Consider the following 21,590-nt stretch of genomic DNA (forward strand, 5'->3'; position numbering starts at 1 on the left):
TACTACATGATATGTACATATGATCTGTACTTCTTGGTCCTTATGAACCTCCTTCTTTTTAGACCTACACATACTTCCTTCACACACATACCTGGTTTTATCTAAAGTTTTCTTTTAATGATATGTTTATTGGATTCTATTACAAGAGTTCTACTATTGGCATTTTGCATGATCTCCAACAGAATACAGAGAGCCTCTTTCTGACCTGATCTGAGTTACACCTCACTTCACTAGAGTTACTGTGGACTTACACTGGGGTAACTAAGATCAGAATCTGGCCTAAAAGGAATTGCATCATGTAACTGATGGTGTCAAGTTCTCTACATAAGAACAGTTCCTAGAGTAAAACATTCAAGCAGGGGCCAAAATATCTTGTTTTATTTCTTTATATCACTTACATCAAAGTCATCTTTGCTTTATTGTTTATTTATTTGTGTCTTTGTTCCCACCAGGGTAAGAGTGCTGCTAACAGGATGAAAGCAATTCAGACCACATTATCATGGTCATCTGCAAAGTCTTTGTACAACACTGCTGCATTTTTTAAAAATTGTGAGAACTTCTTAAAGGAAAAAGGTCTGATTCACTGCTGTGTTACTCTGGTTTTCATCTGGTGCAACTGCACTGAAATCAGATTTACACTGATGTGAAATGAGTATAATGTAGTGAAGAATCAGAACCAAAATATTCAGATTCATGTTGTGTTCAACCACTTCACTAGGGTACATGAAAGGTGGAGGGCTCAAGGAGCTCCCTTTGATAATCTGTGCAGCAGTCAGGCATATTTGCCTGAACTCCATGGAGTGTGCAGATTGCTATCTCCAGGTAAGCGGGGCTGAAAGACACCTTCAAGGAGGTGCAGCAGGAAAAAAAGAGTCATGGCCTTGGTCCCTGTGCACAGAAGAGAGTACTGCATTTTCATAAAGCCATGTAGCAGAACGGGCATTCTGCAGGCTACGTGCTTGGCTATTCTGGGAAGAATTCTGCCTCAAGGAAGATTTCTTCCTGTAGCAACCCCTGGGGTGGGCAACATACAGCTATGTCTAAATGAAATAGAGCCCATATTAACTAGACTCAGAACTTGACTTTTCACAGTAACTCATCTTCATGCCTCATTTCTTCCTGCCCCTGTAGTTAGAATGATCTTCCTCTTCAAACACACTCTTCTGAAGCTTTCAGAAAATGACCTTCCTGATCATTTCTGAACTCCTTTGATCTGAACTCTTATCCAGTGTCTGCATGGCACTTACAAGCTCTTTGGGAGAGGGACCTGGTCCTTGGTGTGTTTGTAAAGAATACTCTTACAACACTCAGTAAGAGTAACCACAGAAAAAAAGAAATATTGAATTGTAACCAAGGATGAACGTGGCAATCATATACTAAGTTCTGGTGTAAACTGCATTGCTCTTCTTCTGAGGAAATAAACTCTCTAGCTTCAGTGGAGGAAGATAGCTATTATAGATCTTTTACCAACAGCTGTACAAATTCAAAGTTTTGCTCTTCAAAGAATATTCAATACAACATACTGTGAATAACTTACCTTATCTCCTTTGAGGCCACCAATACCCTAGGGACAGTAAAAATAATGAAAAAAACATATTGTTAAAAATGGCAACTGGTAACATAGGTGATAAGGGCAGTCAAGATGTTTAGTAGAGGCAAACTTAAGAAAAATGACTTATTTTCATGAATGCATGGGTGAGTAACCTTGGTTGGTTCTGATGCACAAGGATGAATTTCACGCCTTGTGCACCAGACTTCAATCTCAGAAGAGTGGACTACTTGCTGGAAAGTGGCCCAGCCTACCAGCTGAGATTTCAAAATTATTGTAAATTTGATTTGTGCAGCTGACTCTTTTTGGGGTGTAGGAGGACTTTTAAAAATAGAAAAATATATACATCTTTAGAGGGATTTTGTGCCAACAACAGTGCTCCATTTTTATTTCTTGTTTATAGTTTACCTTTGATATAATTTCTGTAGAGCAAACCAAGCTCTAGTGGTTAAAGCAAGAATCCTGGGTTCTGCTTCTGTCATTGACTTACCTTAGGTAAATCACTTAGGTGTACACTTTTAAAGAGTATTTTCTAATGTTGGGTGCCTCCTGTTTTTGGATGCCCAGCTTGAGACACCCAAAGCCTGATATGTAGAAAGTACTGAGCATCCACAACTTCAATCAAAGCCAGCAAGAACTGCAGGTGTCCATCACCTGTGAAGCTCAGAGCCAGTGTGTTTCAAATTGGGCCCCCAAAATCAGGTCACTTTTGAAAATGTTCTCTTAACCTTTTCACTGTTTTCCAGCCAGTGGGGATACTAACATTATTCCACCTCACAGGTGTATTGTGGGGCTTAATTAATTAACAACTGTTTTAAGCTTTAAGGAATTAAGGGCTTTATATGGTAGAAATGCACATTATGTTTAATGTTACCACTTACCGGTTTGCCTGGAGCACCTCCTGGCCCTGGAGGCCCTGGAAATCCTTGTTCACCCTGACAGTAATAAACATTGTAACTTGTACAAAAGCCACTGATGCATTTTCTTTATTTATCAATGATTAACTAGTCCTTTCCTGTGCTCCTAGAGTATTACAGAATATTCAGTTTCCTTTACTGTAAGCATAGGTGCAATTTGACTGTTATATTTGGGTGGGCAAAGTGAGCCCCGGCACACGTGCATACTGAAGCCACTCCCCTGGGTTCACTGGCTGTCTCCCCCCACCTACAGTGGTACGTAGGCTGCCAGTGCTGGGTGGTGAGGGGGGATGGCATAAAGGGGAAGCCCCAGCTGCTGCTGGCGGCCATCCGGCACTGGCTGCTGCAGCGATGTCTCTGCTCTGGTGCTGCTGCGATTGTATTGGGGCTGGGACTGGGGCTGGGGCTGGGGCTGCCCAGGGTCCACCACATGCCGGGTTCCTGCTTCCTCCTGCTCATTCCCATATCCCTTTCTCTTCCCCATCCCCTCCTCCTTCCTCTCCCCTTCTCATCCCCTGCTTCATTCCATCCCCCTTTCCCACTGCCTCTTCTCCTCACACATACACACACACACACACACACACACACACACACCCCCCACCCCTGTGGGCACTCATGGTTGCAGAGGAAAGAGGTAGACACTAGGACACAGGAGGCGGCGCCCACCTGCTGATGGAGGGCCGGGAGTACAGGGGAAAAGTGCTGGTGGGGTGGGGCTGGGGGGCAGAAGGGGAAGTACAGCATGGGAATGACAAATCCACCTTCTCCCTCTACCCCAGACTGATCAACGCAAGCCCTGCAGGGCAGAGCAACTCAGTGCTCGCAGAAATGGAGGGAGGGGAGCGACGCATAACCCCCCCCCCATGCCTCCCATCTATTTGAGGAGGGGCAATGCCCCCCGGCACCAACCAAACTACGCCTATGACTGTAAGACTAGATGAAAGCGATTTTGGGGTCAAATAAAATGAAAACTTAAATTACTTTATTTCAACTACAAACTAACTTTTCCTCAGGCTGCATCCAGACTCATACTCATACCAAGAATAGAGGCTCAAAGCACAACACAGAACACAGAATTTCAAACTGCTGAGTGAAATTGCTTATGATTATTCCACTTCCCATTATCCTGCATCTTCGGGGTAGGTAAAACAATATAGAAGACAAAGAAAAGATTGCCACACTAGTACTTGCAATACTTTTGCTTTCCATGCTATTCTTGTGAACATAATTTCTCTCCGATCAATCAGTGAAGTTGCAAGCTGCAACAAAAGAACTCTGCCGTGCATTTGAGAAAATGTTTGAGAATACTTTTGGGCAGTATCCCCACTAATTTTTAAGCTTAGCTCCTGGCAATCCCCATTGTCATCACATTCTACTTGATCCCTACCTTTAGGCCATTGCATCCTGGAATTCCTGGACCTCCAGGAGGACCAATGTTTCCTGGTTCACCCTAAACAAATTCAAAATTGACACAGTTTTGTTACTGAACATTTATATTTTCCTGTTACTACACTGAAATAGTTTACGTGGATACAGTATGGTGAATAAGAATTGCTGATACCAAGATTATTACCTCTAGGTTAATTGACAGAGACAATGCTGATATTGACACTGGGTTGGGAAATACTGAGATGCTGTATAAGTAGAGGACTTGGTTTATCTAGTTTTATTTTACTTACTGGAAGACCTGGGAGACCTGAAAAACCAGGTAATCCTAGCATTCCCTAATGATACAAAAAGAAACAGAGAAAGAATAATACAAATTAATAGAGTAAAAAAAATTTATTGCATGCATTTTTCCTATTGGGGGATTTTCATTTGACTACTACACTTTACCTAACCAACTATTCCACGGGCACACTTCATATGACTGCAAACTGTTACATGGAGATTAACAGATTTTAAGGCCAGAAGAGACCATTATGATCTAGTCTGACCCCTACATAAAACAGGCCAATACTTCATAAACACATGCATGAAATCTCATATATGCAGCACAGCAAATTGAAAAACAGCAGCTATCGTTCTAAAAAAGGAAAAAATGGGAGTTCAGTGCCACCTCTTTCAAAAATATAGCAACATGATATGGTGTTTTTATATGATTTTATAGAAAAGGCAGTTATTAAATCACTTTAATAATAAACAGGATACATAATACATTAGAAGATTGCTTAAATATATATTTACCCTTTCACCTTTGGGTCCAACTAAACCTATCCGCCCTGGAAAACCCTAAACACCAAACAGAAAAAAAGCATGTATTAAATCTTTGTGCAATCTTTATAATGCCAAGATCAGAACATACAACTCATTTATTTTGTTTATTTATATTGTTCACATCTGTGCATTACAGAAATTAACATGAACAAAATTCATAACAGTTGGCACAAACCCCAGCCTCTACCATTCCCTCTAATTATTCAAAAGGTATGTATCCCATTACAGGTACAAAAAAACCCCAATAAAAACAACAGTGCTATTCGGGGAGGTGTTCACTGACAGAGTTAAGTTTCAAGTCATTTAGGATTTTATAGACAATAACCAGCACCTTCCATTGCACCCAAAAAGGAACCGAAAGACTGAAAAGGCTAGAATACTGGAGCATGTGTGTTTATACATTACTTTGAGGCCTTAAAGTATAAGTAAACAGAATGCATTACAACAGTCCACCGAACGGATAGCAAAGGAATGCATAACAGCAGAGCGGTCCATGTTGGATAAGACCATCCTTATTCACAAACATTCCTACTGAAGTTAATATTTGTACTTTTGAGTCACTTCCCCTTTGATAAAAGTACATTGGTTCCACTTAACATTTTTTTAACCAGTTGAACAAAATACTTTTGCAACATTCTTGTAAACACAGCATGGATTTATATCAAATATTGAAACAGTATCGAAACAAAAATTACAAGCAGGATTTATTTACACAAAGTAATTTGTTGTTTGAGGAGGTGCTTTCCTGATAACAGAACTCTTTGTCTGAGACAAATTTGAATAAAATGAATTCGTAATGAACTAATTAAATATTGCAAATGTTTCTTTCTACACTTCCAGGACACAGTGCAAATCCCTATGCAGCTTGACAGTTCCTATGAATCAATAAGAAGAGATCATTGCAGAGGCTTCCTTCTCCTTTTCCCCATTTTCTTTTATTATTTGTCGCAGTACGAATTTGGTTTTATCCATTTCTAATGATGATAGACAAAGTTCTTGGATAGCAAATTGTTAAGAAATCACTCCACATCACAATCTATGGCTCAATGTTATTGTGTTTGTCTTTTATGGATAGTCTTTACAAACACATTGCTCTATTGCGTTGAAAATAAAATTAAAATATTACATATAAAAACATTCTGGTTAAATGACAGGCTGCAATAATGCCAACTGTAAATACAGAGGGCAAAATTTAGATGTGACAGATGCAATAAATGCTATTGTGGTATTCGGGGAATGTGCCCATACAACTTATGTATTCCGGTTAATATTGTGAAGTTGTTATGAAAATTATTGTACCATGGAATGAATGCCTCTATGCCTATGTGTATCCACCATGGGCTGACAGGACCTGTAGCAAATACATACCAAACTAAGCACAATGGAGAGTACTTAACTTTAATGACTGCACTCTGACCTATGTGCTACCTCCTCCAGCTTGTCTGTTTCAGGTATTGGTGGTGGGACATATATAGAAACTCACAGGGCCACAAAAGAAGCTTTGAGCAGGAGGAAGGAAGGAGACAGACCAGCCAAAGTCAGAGAAGCCTAGCTGGGGAGAGAAGGCTCCATGTTTCAGAATACAAGTGTAAGCAAAGTCAGGATGAACTCTACCCTGACATCTGGTGGTGAATTATGGGAAGTGTGGAAAGAATTTCAGGAAGTGTGAAATCTCAGATATTTGCATGGGCACGCCCAGCATAGCCCAAGGCAGCCTGGGATGGTTATTTTGATAGCTCTGGGATCCCCAATTTCTTTGTTATTGGGGCAGGATAAATAAAGTGTTGCCATCTGATTATGTGAATGAGGAACTACGAGACTGCTTTATGACAGAGATGTCTCAATATAAATTAAGTGACACGGGTTCCAAAACCCAGTGAATTGAGAGGGGTTGGGGACTGGTGTGTGTACCTGATGGCATGGGCCCCTTTTGAGGGCCTGGAATACCAACTGCACATCCTCCTCTCTCCACTGTAAAAAAGAGTAGAGCTAATTTTGATTCTATTAGGAGTCCATCTAGAGACTGCTGAGCTGAATTCATGTTAGGCCAATGGTGCACCAGCATGAGGGCTCCCCTACTAAGAGCTGAAATCACTGACAGAGCTGAGCTGAGATCACTGAGTGCTGTGTTAACTAGTGGGGGAACCTGAAGACCTATCGTTAAGTGGCTGGTAGAGCGGAGCAGTTTGCAGCATGTTGGAGCAGCCCATGGGACAGTGAGCGGAGTGGAGCGGTTTGCAGGGACGGCTGGAAGAGTGGCACAGCTGGTGTAGTGGAGCTGGTCGTGGTGAAGGCTGCAGCAGAACTCCACAGAGAGGCGGAGCAGTTGGCCCTGGCCCACATAAGGTGCCCCGTAACACCTTATGTGGACTCCCCCGCCCCATTTCCACCCAGGCTTGGGGAGTGAAACTCTGCAGATAAACTTCTGAATTCTGGGGTGGCACTGACCAGATACTTTCGGATTGTTGGGCTTTGGAGTGATTGGGCTTAAGACCCTAAGGGGGAAAAGACATTGCCAAACGTGTTGGAGGTGGGGTTTTGCTTATGGTTTGCGTTATAATCCTGTTTGTGGTGCTTCTCCAATGGGATGCCGCATTGTTTCCTTCCTTTATTAAAAGGATTTTGCTACACTCAGACTCCGTGCTTGTGAGAGGGGAAGTATTGCCTCCTAGAGGCGCCCAGGGGGGTGTGGTATGTAAGTGTCCCAGGTCACTGGGTGGGGGCTCGAGCCGGTTATGCTTGTGTTATTGAAACAGACCCCCTGGATACTGAACCTGGCCCTTGTTGCTGCCAACTCAGAGGGGCAGAAGGATTACACAAGCCATGCACTGCAGCAGAAAAATCCTGGATGCCCCTGATCACTGTGACCAGAGCACAAAGAATGTGCTGGAGTGGTGAGGAAACTGAAGCAGGGAAACTCATGTAGGGTTTATTGTTTTGGTATAGACCTGTGTATTTCTCATGCAGTTAAGTGCAATGGTATTAGAATCCTGTGCAAAGCTTGTGTGCACTGTACGTGTAACACCTACCATGTATCCCTTGAAGTGGTAAACTGTGGGTTCAGAACTCCACAGGGCTGAATCTCTGGGAAAGGGCGTGTTTAAACGACAAGGGAGTCTGAGTGGGCTTAGCAGTGGGCTGTGTGGTTGCATCTCTCAGGATGGGGTGCTAGACAAAGGATCTGTACCCCAAGAGTGTGTCCAGAGGCCTCAAGACCGGAACAGTATATGGGTTCTGTTCAGAATTTAGAAGCTAAAACACACACAGGATCTTGTGGCTGTACCCCTCTCTGCAGTCTGGTGAGTGTTCAGCAGCGGGAGCTTGACTGGACCTGTGACAGCCCTCTTGCTGTTGTAAACTCCCTTACACTCGGACTTCTTTATATCTCTTTAAACCTCTTAATGTTGTGTAAGTTGAACTTACACAATGAGGAGGTGGAAGAAGGTGTAAGTCCCAGCAGGAGATGATCTACTTCAGAGACATTATGGCACATTCCTGTTAATTGTTTTGCTCCATCCCTCTCTGCTAGCCTCTTGGCATGAATGTTACTTATGGTAGTTACACTGAAGGAGCCTGATCAATAAAATCAATCAGTCAATCCTCTCATAGAAAATTTTGAGCAAAAAAAATACCCTTTGATTGACATTTTCCACAGATAGTTGAGTTTTCTGCCAAGAACTCAAAACCCAAAAGTTTTCAGCAGAAAGCTACAGATTCTATAGAAAGCAGTCACTTCTTGCAAAAAAAAATTGTTCAGTATAGAAAATCAAATTTTCTGTCAAAAAACATCTTTGATAGAAAATTTCAGCTGAGCCGTATCCCTCTATTACACCCTGGATATATGTCTACACTGAAAAAAACAAACAAACAAAACCCTGCAGCGGTGTCTCAAAATCTGAGTCAACTGACTTGGGGTCTTGGGGCTTGCATCATGGGTCTACAAATAGCAGTATGGGTGTTCCCACTTGGACTGGAGTCCAGGCTCTGAGACCCTCCCCTATTGCAGAGTCTCAGAGCCCGGACTCCAGTCTTAGTGGGAACATCTACACTACTATCTTTAGACCCCCAAGTGAATCCCATGAGTTGACTGGGCTCAGAGACTTGCTGCCACAGGTTCTTTTTTGCAGTGTAGACGTACCCTCAGTATAAGAAATTCAGAGATGATGTATGCAGTGGGGACATGTAAATGATACAGTGGTGCAATCAGCGGGTAAGAGTCAAAGGGCTTGTCTATACTTAAAGTGCTAAAGCTGAGTCACAGGTGCCAGCTTCCTCCAGGCCATGGGGGTGCTCAACCCCCCTGCTCCTCCCCAGGCCCTGTCCGAACCCCTCCCCCCAAGCCCCCACACTGCCCAGTCTCTTCCCACTCCCACTCCACCCCCACTTCTTCCTGCCCAGTTCCAACCCCTCCCCCAAGCATGTTATAGAGGGGTGGTCACCCTACTACAGCCTCAGCAAGGGTTAAAAGCCAGCCCCTGGAGAGGGCTGGGGCTGAGAGCCAGCCAATCAGGGCCAGACTCGGCCCTATAAAAGGGCTGTATGGCCAGAAGGAAAAGAGAGTCTCTTCTCTCTCTCAGTCTGGAGGGAGAAGGGCCTAGCTGCCTGGGAGCAGGCTACTGGACACAGCAGTGCTGGGGAAAGGCAAGAGGAGGTAGGGAGCTCCAGCCTGGCAAATCTACAGGATGCAGGCCTTGTTAAAGGCCAAAGCAGATACTGGGATTGCAGAGGTGCAGCCTGAGGTTAGGCAGAGGCCGTTGGTCCAACCCCCCTTGCCAATGATGAGAGGCCATTACACTGCAGTCTGCCCCAGTGAATGGGAGCTAGATGATGACTGACGGTAGCCACTGAGGCGAGGTGGGCTTAAAGGGTTCCCCTGGGAGGGGAGACCCAGAGGGTGGGAGTACTGCAGGGCAGAACCCCGAGGTAAAGGATCCAGGAGGGACACAGGGCCTAAGGCAAGTGAGACACCGGCCAGAAGCAGGTTCTCTGTCAGGTGGAGAGCTAATTCCCGAGATGACCAGCAGGAGGTGCCACACTGATGAGTCTCGACCTCGCTACACATGCCTTGTCACTGCTCCTCCCTCTCCCCTCCCCCCGCACATCACAGAACAGCTGATTGCATTGGTCAGGAGGAGCTTGGGAAGGGGGGAAAGCTGGAGCATCCACAGAGTAGGCGCCTATGAGCTGAGCTGCGGTAGCACTTCAGTATAGACCCTACTAATGCTGATGAGAGGTTCTCCCATCAGAGTAGGTAATCCACCTTCCCGAGAGGTGGTAACTAAGTTGATGGAAGAATTCTTCCATTGACCTAGTGCTGTCTACATGGGGACTTAGGATGGCCTAACTACATCGCGTGGCATGTGGATTTTTCATACCTCGGAGCAATGTAGCTGGGTCAATCTAATTTTTGAGTGTAGACCAGCCCCAAGTGAGGCTAAGTAAATAAGTCTATGAAGCAATTATCAGAGGGATAGCTGTGTTAGTCTGTATCCACAAAAACAACTAGGAGTCCAGTGGTACCTTAAAGACTAAGGGCTTGGCTACACTTGCAGATGTAGAGCGCTGGGGGTTGAACCAGCAGAATGTTATTCCAGTGCTCTCATCAATTACTTTCAGTAATTAGCCAAGCAGCAACTCTGTAGATCCTGACTAAGTACATTTTACAACATCTTTGAGCAAAATTGTGAACTCTGAAATCACATACACACACGCAGGTCAGCAACCTACCGTGGGTCCTTGTGGCCCTGGAGGTCCCTCAGGGCCACAGAAACCTGTCTGGCCAGGTACACCTTGAGCACCAGGAAATCCTTTTTCACCCTTCAAAAAGCATAACAAACAAGCCCTTAGAACCATCCCTGTGTTTTCCTTCTGATCATTTATTTCAGAGATACTAATTATTTGGGGCATCACTTAGCTTTTATTTGCCCATCTCGGTGCAAGATGATGATTTACCCTTGTTCACACTGAATAGTTCCTCATCCCATGAGTAGTCCCACTGAAGTCAATGGGACTGCAAGAGATATTTAATGCGAGTATGGGTATCAGAATTGGCACCTTTGTGTTTAATCTTATTGTAAAGCACATAGATTAGCTGGCAGAAGATGTGGTCTTAACAATGCAGCTGACACACATTTCTTGCAAACAACTCTATAATTTGCTTAGCCTCCACCAGCCCCAGAATTCTGATCCTACTGAAAAACTCCAAAGTCCCAGCTGGCAGATCTGATAGCTGCTGCCGTGTTATTGGGTCGGCAAACCATTCTACTCCACTCTATCCCCATATGCGAACCATGTAAAGAAACAAAGTGATAGTGAAATATAATGTAGCTGTTTAGGTACAGTAAAATAGCAGTTTGCTTTAAAAAGTGATGTTTTTATTGTTCCAAGTCACATAGATTAAGTGACACAGCCAGTTTAAATGCAAATTTTGACCGAAAACTTTCAGATTAGCCTAAGGCCAAGTTCAGACTACTCCAGGAAACACAGGAGGCTAAAACTATATGAGCAGAACATTTCTTTGTTGAATATGCTGGAGTTGTGAGGTGGACCACTGGCTGAACACAGCACTCCAAGGAGCACCAGTACTATTCCAGCAGCAGTTTAGAGCCTTTAGGCTTGTTCTACACCAGCTTGAGAGGTGGCCATTTCCATCCACTTTTAGGCCCCTTTACTCTGCCAGAGCAGCATTACACGGCCTCAGGGCAATGAAGAACTAAGCCACATAGTATAAAACTATTTGACATTGTCATCTATAGATAACATGGGCCATTCACTGTCATACAACACAAGACAACTGCTAGACCATAGATAAAAGAAAGTCAAAAAAAACTTAGACATGCATGTAAAAATACTCCCAGTCAGTTCCTTTTCAATACCACTTTACATGAGTGTAGGTTGCTTGCAGTGCTGGATAATTTCAGAACCAGATACGGAGCTAAAAGTAGTTATGTGATTTTTTTAAAGGAGCCTTGGAGGATTAATTTGGCTGGGTAAAGCTATTTAATACATTCTTGATCTGAAACATTTGGTCTCTTTGGATATGTTTACACAGCGACTGGTAGCGAGTCTCAGAGCCCAGCCCAACAGACTCAGGCTCATGAGGCTAATGTTACAGCACTGGAAGTAGCTGTGTAGACAATGTGGCTTGGGCTGGAGCTTGGGCTCTGAAGTACTGGAGTTGCGACTACACAGCCACAGGTAAAGCTCCCCTGCAGCAGCGCTTTAACATCGGCTGTGTAGCCACTTCCATTTAGTTAGGGTTAGTTTTTAAAACTTTTACATTCTTCCTAGTTAAACAGAGTGTACAGAGTTATTCTGAGAGATGAATGTGAGGTAGTGAATCCATCTGAGGGTTGTCTTTATCAGAAATATATTTGTACCATCACCCAGTAAATGCATTCTGTCTATCATTCATTTCCACCAATGATTTATCTTGGGAGGGGAGGGTAGGAACAGGGTAACATATTTAGTCTCTTACCTTATTACCTTTCATTCCATCACAGTAGCAGTGGCTTTTACCTTTGCAGACACAAATCTGGAAAAAAAAAAAAAAGATAGAACTTTACAATAAAGGGAATTAATTATTTCAATATGCTGTCTCACGAAGGACAATTGCCTTGAAAATATTAGATCTATGAGGTATTTAAATGAAGTAAAATAAGTAAGTATCAGGGCTGGGACTGAAATTCAAGAGTTTCTGGCTCACAGGCATGGGCTGTGACCATTCCTGGTAGATCCTTTAGAAACTGAACATAGAACCAGAGCACAAGTACCGACATTCCAAAGTGCTGCGGGTGCTCGACCCCTGGCTCTGTCCCAGGTCCTGCCCCCACTTCACCCCTCCCTCAAGGCCCCATTCCACCTCTTCCCACCCTTGCTCCACCCGACCCACCTCTTCCTGTCCCCACCCTGCCTCTTCCCACCCAGTTCGGGCCCCTTCCCCAGAGTGTGCTGTGTCCTCGCTCCTCCCTCTTCCCCCAGCCTTCTGCACACCACAAAACAGCTGTTTGCGGCCAGTGGGAGGTGCAGGGAGGGAGGAGGCGGCATTGATCTGCAAGGCCTGCCGGCAGGTGGGACACACTGGAGGGTGGGGAGAACAGATAGAGGGGCTGCCCGTGAGTGCTCAGCATCCACCATTTTTCCCTGTGGTGCTCCAGTCCTGGAGCACCCACAGAGTCAGTGCCTATGAACCAGAGAAAGAGTAAGCCCCAGTCTACACTACAGAGTTGCGTCAACATAAGGTAGCTTACACTGACCTAACTCTGTAAGCATCTGCACTAAAATGCAGCTCCCACCAATGCAACTTGCACACTACACCGACTTAACTTCACCTCCACAAGAGGCATAGCTCTTAAGTCAATGTAATTAGGTTGATGCAGTGTCAGTGTAGACATTGAGCTGCTTACACTGATTGCTGCAGCTTTTCAGAAGCCATCCCACAATGTCCCACTCTGGCAGTTAAATCAGTTCAAGCGCTCCTGGTGAGGACACACACTGCTGGAACAAGGAGCGTAGTGTGGACATGCAAAAGCATTTTAACTATCATGGTGTCTGTACATCTACGTAACTTAGGTCGACTTAATTTTGTAATGTAGACTTGCCTTGAGAGAGAGAGAGAGAGAGAGAGCGTGTGTGATGGGGGAAGATGGAACATGGTTCTAGGTTACAATGGTATTTTTTTTCCCTTTTGGCTCAATCTAGTTACAAATACTTTTTTCTGACTTCCTCATGTTGCACCTACCTATCCCCAGACCTATGTACATCATAATAACCAAGGACCTGATCAGTAAGTGCTGAAGCCAATTGAAAGATTTTCACTGACTTCAACGAGTGTTGAATCAGATCCAAAATGCCCAATCACTTCTGTTGGAGAGATGGACACTGTCCAATACCGATATAATGAATACACAGTATACATTCTGCTGCTTATAAAACACACAAAATACACCTATAATTTCAGCCTTTGGTCTTCTTTAATCAACTAGGCTCTAAATACAGTACACTCTACAAAAAATAGTTTTCAATCATGAATTACGGCTAGAAATTAAAACCAAAATTTATTTTTTTAAAAAGGACTGTGCTTCAAACTGGCTTAGAATAACTTGAAAACTTTAAATTCTTGTTGAGATTAGCAGGTGCGTAATAAATTATGATTGCAATCCATGGAAGCACATTTAGTCTTGGTTACAGATTGCTATGTCTCTTCATTTTAAACTCAGTTTTATAGCTAATTTTTAAGCTATACAAAATAGTGATTTCTAGTAGAAAAACAATGAAGATCATCTCACTTTTGACAGACAATAAACAATATCTGTTAGATAACTGCAACAGTAGTTTTTTATATAAGTATAATGAAAAGCAGAGGGAAGACTAAGCTTAATTTTTTTTGTCTTATAAATTTGTACTTGGACAGCAAGTATTTGGAAAGCTATAGAGTTATTATTGTTATGAGATGGTTACAGTGGAGCAAAAGGGAACAAACAGAGAATCAGCATATCAGAATATTTTAATGGACAGCTTTACACTGGAGACAGGGGATGTCATAAACATACAGCTAAGGGTAGCATAAAATCTCTTATTTACCTGTAAAAGGTTCAGAAGCTCAAATAATCTGGTTGGCACCTAACCAAAAGGACCAATGAAGGGAGAAGATACTTTCAGATCTGTGGGAGAAGGTTTTTGTTTTGTCTCTCTTTGTGTTGTTCTGTCCAGGTCAGTGAGGAATCAGGGCAGGGAAAATACATCTCCCAAAGCCATATCTAAACTAAGCATCTAAGATTACAAACTGTAAGTAATAGGAAAAAAAATGTGTTAGATTATCTTTTGTTGTATCTTGTAAATTTTCCCTATGCTAAGAGGGAGGTTTATTCCTGTTTTTTTTTGTAACTTTGAAGTTTTGCCTAAAGGGGAATCCTCTGTGTTATAAATCTTATTACTCTGAAAATTACCTTCCATCCTGATTTTATAGAGATGCTTCTTTTACTTTTCTTCTTTATAATAAAGTTCTGCTTTTAATAACCTGATGGGTTTTTAGTGTCCTAAAAACCCAAGGGCTGGTCTGTGCCTACTTTGTTAACCTATTTGGTTGGTATATTATTCTCAAGACTCCCCAGAAAAGTGGGTGAAGGGGTTGGGGGCATATTGGGGAAAACAAGAACTCCAAGTGGTTCTTTTCCTTAAATCTTTGTCTAACTCACTTGGTGGTGGCAGCAGTACTCATCCAAGGACAAGGAAGGATTTGTGCCTGGGGGAAGTTTTAACCTAAGCTGGTAAAAATAAGCTTAGGGGGTCTTTCATGTGGCTCCCCACATCTGTACTCCAGAATTCGGAGTGGGGAGGGAACCCTACCAGGGGGTAATTAATATTAGCAAGCACGGCATTCCAATATCATGATGAGTGCAAGCTGGTTAGACAGGTGCCTTTATTCTCCATTTGACAGATGCTGTCTCTTCCTAGGATTTTTTATTTTCTTTTTCAAATATGTTTAAATTCCATCAGTCAGATTTTCTTATAATTTATACTGCCTAGAATTTTAATCAATTAGGATTCATGATTTTGAGAATATCAAGGTCTAAGATTTCCACCCATGATATTAGAACTGTTCCTGAATTCCATACCAATTCTACTAACTTTAAACTACAAAAATTAAAACAAAAAGTGTTTCTCATACTGCATTTCAGTCATATTCCAAACTGGCATTACATTAAAATTACTACAGTCGGGCCTCGATTTACACAGTGGTTATGTTCTCGAAGAAACACTGCGCAAATAGAAATTGCGTAAAAAGATACAAAGAGTCTATGGGAAATAAGGGTTTAGGTTCCAGGCTCACAAGATGACCTCCCTAATATATCCAATACAGGTTTTCTTAAAAAAAATAATGAAATTTAAACTTGCTACTGACCTTTCCTGATGTTGAGGGTGAACTTGATAGGATAATAATGCTGATGTTGTTGAAGTCAGAACTCCGAGGGGTAATCTGGGGAGGCCAGGGAGTGTGGCGCAGTGGCATAGACAGGATGGGACACTTGAGTGGGGCCCCACTTCGGGTGGGTGGGAAGGGGTGGGGGAGATGAGACAGGCAGGATTTGTACCGCCTCCCCTCACCCTCTCCAGCCGACCATGTGCAGGGCGATGGACACTCTGGCCAGGGCTCCCCCCGGGCCCCAGGTGCGCACCCAGGGAGCAGGGCCAGGGCATGAGGGCATGCCCGCTTCCAAGCTGGAATGCTGGGCGAGCAGAGTGGGGTAAGCACCCGTGCCCGGACTCCACTCCCTGGCTGGAATACCGGGCGGGCAGGGCACACCCCCAATCCCCTCCCAGGCAGGAGCGCCAGGTGCAGCAGGGCTTGGGGCATGGGGGCTTACCCATGCCCCAACCCCATTCCCTGTTTGGAATGCTGGGCAGGCAGAGTGGGGGAAGCCCTCGACCCCGCTGGCCGGCTGGAGCCTGGGGTAAGCGGGCCGAGCAGGGCAAGCACTAGGGCTGGAGCATAGCTGGAGCTGGGTGGGCCTGGATGCTAAGGGCCAGTCCCACCCATGGCTATGGAGTGGAGTTGGTGGCAGAAGACGTGAAGAAAAAAAAAAAGCAAACAAAAAAAAAACTTGATTATGGTCAATCGTTTGGCTTTCTTCTGCATGTCTTTGTAAATTTCCCTGTAAGGAGTCAACACACCCTCAAGCTCTCTCTTGAATTTCAAGCTACGTTCCATGAATGGATCCTCAGCACAAAAAAAAATAAAAAAGGTCTCCCAAGTTCCTTGGCCAGTCAAAAAGCCTTATCCAAACTCTCCATTGTCAACTGCAGCTTTGGGGCCGCCTCCTCACTGTCCTTGTCACTGGTGCTTGACTGAATCAGCTCCTCCAGCTCTTCCTTGCTGAGCTTGGTAGTGTGGGACTCCAGTAGCTTCTCTATCTCCATTGCCTGGAGACTGTCAAATCCCTGCCCTCCCACATGACAACACAGCTCTGTAATTTCTTCCACCTCACATCACATTTCGGGGAAGCCACAAAAATCATTCACTGTCTTTCGACACAAGTTTTTCTACTGAAGAACAGCTAGCCAAAACCTCAAAAGGTAATAAAATGTTTAAGTACATCAGAAGCAGGAACCCTGCTAAGCAACCAGTGGGGCCCCTGGATGATCAAGATACAAAAGGAGCACTTAAAGGTGATAAAGTCATCGTGGAGAAAGTAAATTAATTCTTTGCTTCAGTCTTCAAGGCTGAGGATGTTAGGGAGATTGCCAAACCTGAGCTGGCTTTTGCAGGTGACAAATCTGAGGAATTGTTACAGATTAAGGTGTCACTAGAGGAGGTTTTGGAATTAATTGATAAACTTAACAGTAATAAGTCACCAAGACCAGGCATTCTGAAAGAACTCTAATATGAAATTGCAGAACTATGGTTTGTAACCTGTCCTTTAAATTGGTTTCTGTACTCAATGACTGGAAGATAGCTAATGTAACGCCAATATTTAAAAAGGGCTCTAGAGGCGATCCTGGCAACTACAGACCGGTAAGTTTAACGTCGGTACCGGGCAAATTAGTTGAAACAATCGTAAAGAATAAAATTGTCAGACACCTAGAAGAACATAAACTGTTCGGCAAAAGTCAACATGATTTCTGTAAAGGGAAATCATGTCTTACTAATCTATTAGAGTTCTCTGAAGGAGTCAAACATGTGGACAAGGGGGAATCCAGTGGATGTAGTGTACTTAGATTTCCAGAAAGCCTTGACAAGGTCCCTCACCAAAGGCTCTTTTGTAAAATAAGTTGTCATGGGATAAGAGGGAAGATCCTTTCATGGATTGAGAACTGGTTAAAAGACAGGGAACAAATGGTAGGAATAAATGGTAAATTTTCAGAATGGAGGGGCGTAACTAGTGGTGTTCCCCAAGGTCAGTCCTAGGACCAATCCAATTAAACTTATTCATAAATGATCTGGAGAAAGGGGTAAACTGAGGTGGCAAACTTTGCAGATGATACTAAACTGCTCAAGATAGTTAAGACCAAAGCAGATTGTGACGAACTTCAAAAAGATCTCACAAAACTAAGCGATTGGGCAACAAAATGGCAAAGTAAATGTAATGTGGATAAATGTAAAGTAATGCACATTGGGAAAAAATAACCCCAACTATACATACAATATGATGGGGGCTAATTTAGCTACGACGAATCAGGAAAAAGATCTTGGAGTCACCGTGGATAGTTCTCTGAAGACATCCACACAGTGTGCAGCGGCAGACAAAAAAGCAAACAGGATGTTAGGAATCATTAAAAAGGGGATAGAGAATAAGATGGAGAATATCTTATTGCCCTTATATAAATCCATGGTACACCCACATCTTAAATACTGTGCACAGATGTGGTCTCCTCATCTCAAAAAAGATATACTGGCATTAGAAAAGGTTCAGAGAAGGGCAACTAAAATGATTAGGGGTTTGGAATGGGTCCCATATGAGGAGAGATTAAAGAGGCTAGGACTTTTCAGCTGGGAAAAGGGGGGATGGGGGGATATGATAGAGGTATATAAAATCATGAGTGACGTGGAGAAAGTGAATAAGGAAAAGTTATTTACTTGTTCCCATAATAGAAGAACTAGAAGCCACCAAATGAAATGAATTGGCAGAAGGGTTAAAACAAATAAAAGGAAGTTCTTCTTCACACAGCGCACAGTCAACCTGTGGAGCTCCTTGCCTGAGGAGGTTGTGAAGGCTAGCACTATAACAGGGTTTAAAAGATAACCTCCATGAATTTATCCAGTTAAGTCCATTAATGGCTATTAGCCAGGATGGGTAAGGAATGCCGTCCCTAGCCTCTGTTTGTCAGAGGGTGGTGTTGGACGGCAGCAGAGAAATCACTTGATCATCACCTGTTACGTTCACTCCCTCTGGGGCACCTGGCATTGGTCACTGTCGGTAGACAGGATTCTGGGCTGGATGGACCTTTGGTCTGACCCAGAATGGCCATTCTTATATTCTTAACATGCACTGATTGATGATGAAGGCTTTATTTCATCCAGATACTCTTTTATATTTTTAACACACTCTACTATGGTGTAATCCTTCCAGCACTGTGTCACTGTTAAGCCTGGATCACTGTCTATAGTGTCTAGGATGTGGCGAAAGGTATGTGGAGTAATAAACTTTAAAAGTTGTGATGATACCTTGGTTAAGGAGCTGGAGGGAGTGATGTGGTGTTTGGAGGCAGAAAATCCACCTTTTATTTGGGCTGCACAGCCTGAAGGCTTGCAGTGTGGCCTGGACCATTATCAAGGATCCGTAGGACCTTAAATGCCAGGTTCTTTGATGCCAGGTAGTATTCTACTTCATGCACAAAACAATTATGAAACTAGTCCATAAAAAGAACTGAAGTGACCCACACATGCCGATTAAACCTCCAAAACACTGGTAGCTGATATTTATCTTTGGCCTTGAGTGCACGGGGGTTTGGGGCTCGATAAAGGAGCATTGGCTTTACCATAAAATCCTTCATTGCATTTCCACACATGAGAAGGGTAAGTCAGTCTTTCGCAGCCTTGTAACCTGGAGCAGATTTCTCATCTTTTGAAAGAAAGGTTCTCTTTGGCATCTGTTTCCAAAATAAGCCAGTTTCATCTGCGTCAATAACTTGCCCTGGCTTGTAACCTTTCTCCTCAATGAGTTCGGCCAGCTCGGGTGGAAACCTTGCTGTCGCTTCATGTTCTGCAGATGCACCTTCACTGATCAATTTAACATTATGCAGCCCATACCTCCTTTTGAACTTCTCAAACCATCTCTTGCTGGCTATAAAAGTATATTCCTTGCTCCACCGCTCTTCCCCAAAGTTGACACAGCATCCTGTTTTAAGTGATCATACAATTTTTTTGCTTTTTATCTAATCACTGGCCCATCCAATGGAACTCTTTTCTGTGTTTTGGTCCCCAAACCATATGTTCATTGCTTTCTCCATCTTATGTATGGTAATATCATAAGTATAGAATGACATTTTAGCAGCTTTAGGTGCATTTGCAGCAACACTTGCTCTAATTTTTGCCTCATTTCTCTTCACTATATGCACAGTCGACTCATTAAGGCCATAAGCCCTAGCTACAGATGATGAACCTTCACCCTTAGCGAGCTTATACAACATTTCCATTTCTGTACTAAAGACAACCCTTTTTTCTGCTTCTTCGCATGTGATGTATCACTTTTTGAGTCACTTTCTTTCAATTTTCTCTTTGAGCTTACGCTAAACACTTATTAAGGGTGATAAATAGCAGGCAAAGGCAAATGGACAATGTGATGTTTACGAGACAATATCCGATCACACAGAGCAGCGTGGTGGTGGGGGGGGGTACGAAGCACCCAGCTGATTCTAGACTCATCTGCTCATCTTGGCGACCGTGCTGCACCATGTAAAAGTGAATCCATACCACGTACAAAAAGAAAGGGTCACAATTAATTGACCATGCATAACTGAAACCATGCAAAAAAATACCATGTAAATCGAGGCGCGACTGTAATCAAAATTCAGTGCAGAGCTCTGGATAAGAGAACAAACTGACACTTTGTAGCACTTTCTGAACTGACATAGGGGCCACAATGCAGGCTATTAAGTGTGCTGTGACAAAAGTTTGCACATAAGGAACATTTGGAGCATGAGTTGGATTTTTCATTTTATACCGTTTGGGTGGCTTTAATATTTTCCTTTTATCAAAATGTTCAGCCTGCAGCTAACTAATATATGTCAAATTCTGATGTCAAGAACAGAACTCCTTCTTGGTGGTAACGTCAAATTAGGAAAGTCTAATAATAAATCACGTATTGTACAGGCTTACAAAGTATGTAAGAGTGTGATCCTGACTGCTGTTCAATACCTGTAATTCCTACTGAAGCCAATGGAATTGGAGGGTGCTCAGCACCTAGTAGGACCAACCTCTAAGGTACCTTGGTGAAGCTAGGAGGATACACTGTATATTTATAAGATAATTGCACATTTGGAATGTAGACGTATTCCCAGCATAGTTCTCTCTCTGATTCACACACAGAGATAAAAGAAACTACAGATTGTTATGTTAAAACTCACAAAATCATAAAATGTAGGGCTGGATGGGACCTGAAGAGGTCATCTAGTCCACTCCCCTTTGCCAGACCAAGCATACCTACACCATCCCTGACAGGTGTTTGTACTATCTGTTCTCAGAAACCTTCAATGAGGGGGATTCCATAACCTTCCTTGGTAACCTATTCCAGTACTTAACTAACCTTATCATTAGAAAGTTTTTTCTAATTCTAACCTAAATTTCCCCTGTTGCAAATTAAGCTGATTACTTCTTATACTACCTTCAGTGGATATGGAGAACAACAGATCATTATCTTCTTAGTAGCCCTTAACATATCTCAGGACTTTTCAGGTCCTCCCCTTTTGTCTTCGTTTTTCAGGACTAAACATGCCCAGTTTTTTTCCCCACCTTTCATCATAGGGCAGGTTTTCTCAATATTTTAATCATTTTTGTTGCTCTCCTCCAAATTATCTCCAGTTTGTCCACATTCTTCTTAAAGTGCGGTGCCCACAACTGGACACAATAGTCCAGCTGAGGCGCCTCACCAATGCTGAGTAGAGTGAAACATTTACTTCCCATGTCTTTATTATACTACTCCTGTTGATATACCCCAGAATGACATTAGCCTTATATATTTTTACCTCTACCACAGTAAGGAAAACAAAATAATCTATTATATATAATATACATACTACTAACATTATACACTTCATATAATACAACTATAGGGTTAAACTGCATTTATCATGCTCCTTTGACCACTTCACTTCTTACCCTTATTTATCCACTAAAAGCTTTTAGTGCATTTTCTTTTATTCTACTCTTTGAGAAAAGGTATTTTTACTGTATCCTTTATTCGTAATTT

At 42.9% G+C, this 21,590-nt stretch overlaps 1 protein-coding gene across 3 annotated transcripts in view; it reads right to left on the reverse strand.

The window, feature by feature from the left end:
• The window catches only part of COL4A3 (collagen type IV alpha 3 chain), a 107,921-nt gene that overhangs the window by 70,044 nt on the left and 16,287 nt on the right, over positions 1-21,590 (reverse strand). For all 3 annotated transcript variants that reach the window (XR_004001929.1, XM_030574732.1, XM_030574731.1), the window contains exons 2-8: positions 12,161-12,217; positions 10,411-10,500; positions 4,654-4,698; positions 4,146-4,190; positions 3,854-3,916; positions 2,431-2,484; positions 1,538-1,564 (exon numbers count right to left, since the gene is read on the reverse strand). Coding sequence is in view for 2 of the 3 variants with exons in the window: in XM_030574731.1 (XP_030430591.1) it covers positions 1,538-1,564; positions 2,431-2,484; positions 3,854-3,916; positions 4,146-4,190; positions 4,654-4,698; positions 10,411-10,500; positions 12,161-12,217 (381 nt within the window). In the remaining variant the exon portion in view is untranslated. The remainder of the gene's footprint in view (positions 1-1,537; positions 1,565-2,430; positions 2,485-3,853; positions 3,917-4,145; positions 4,191-4,653; positions 4,699-10,410; positions 10,501-12,160; positions 12,218-21,590) is intronic.

The sequence above is a fragment of the Gopherus evgoodei genome, chromosome 9, assembly GCF_007399415.2.
Source record: "Gopherus evgoodei ecotype Sinaloan lineage chromosome 9, rGopEvg1_v1.p, whole genome shotgun sequence".
NCBI classification, from domain to species: Eukaryota; Metazoa; Chordata; order Testudines; family Testudinidae; genus Gopherus; species Gopherus evgoodei.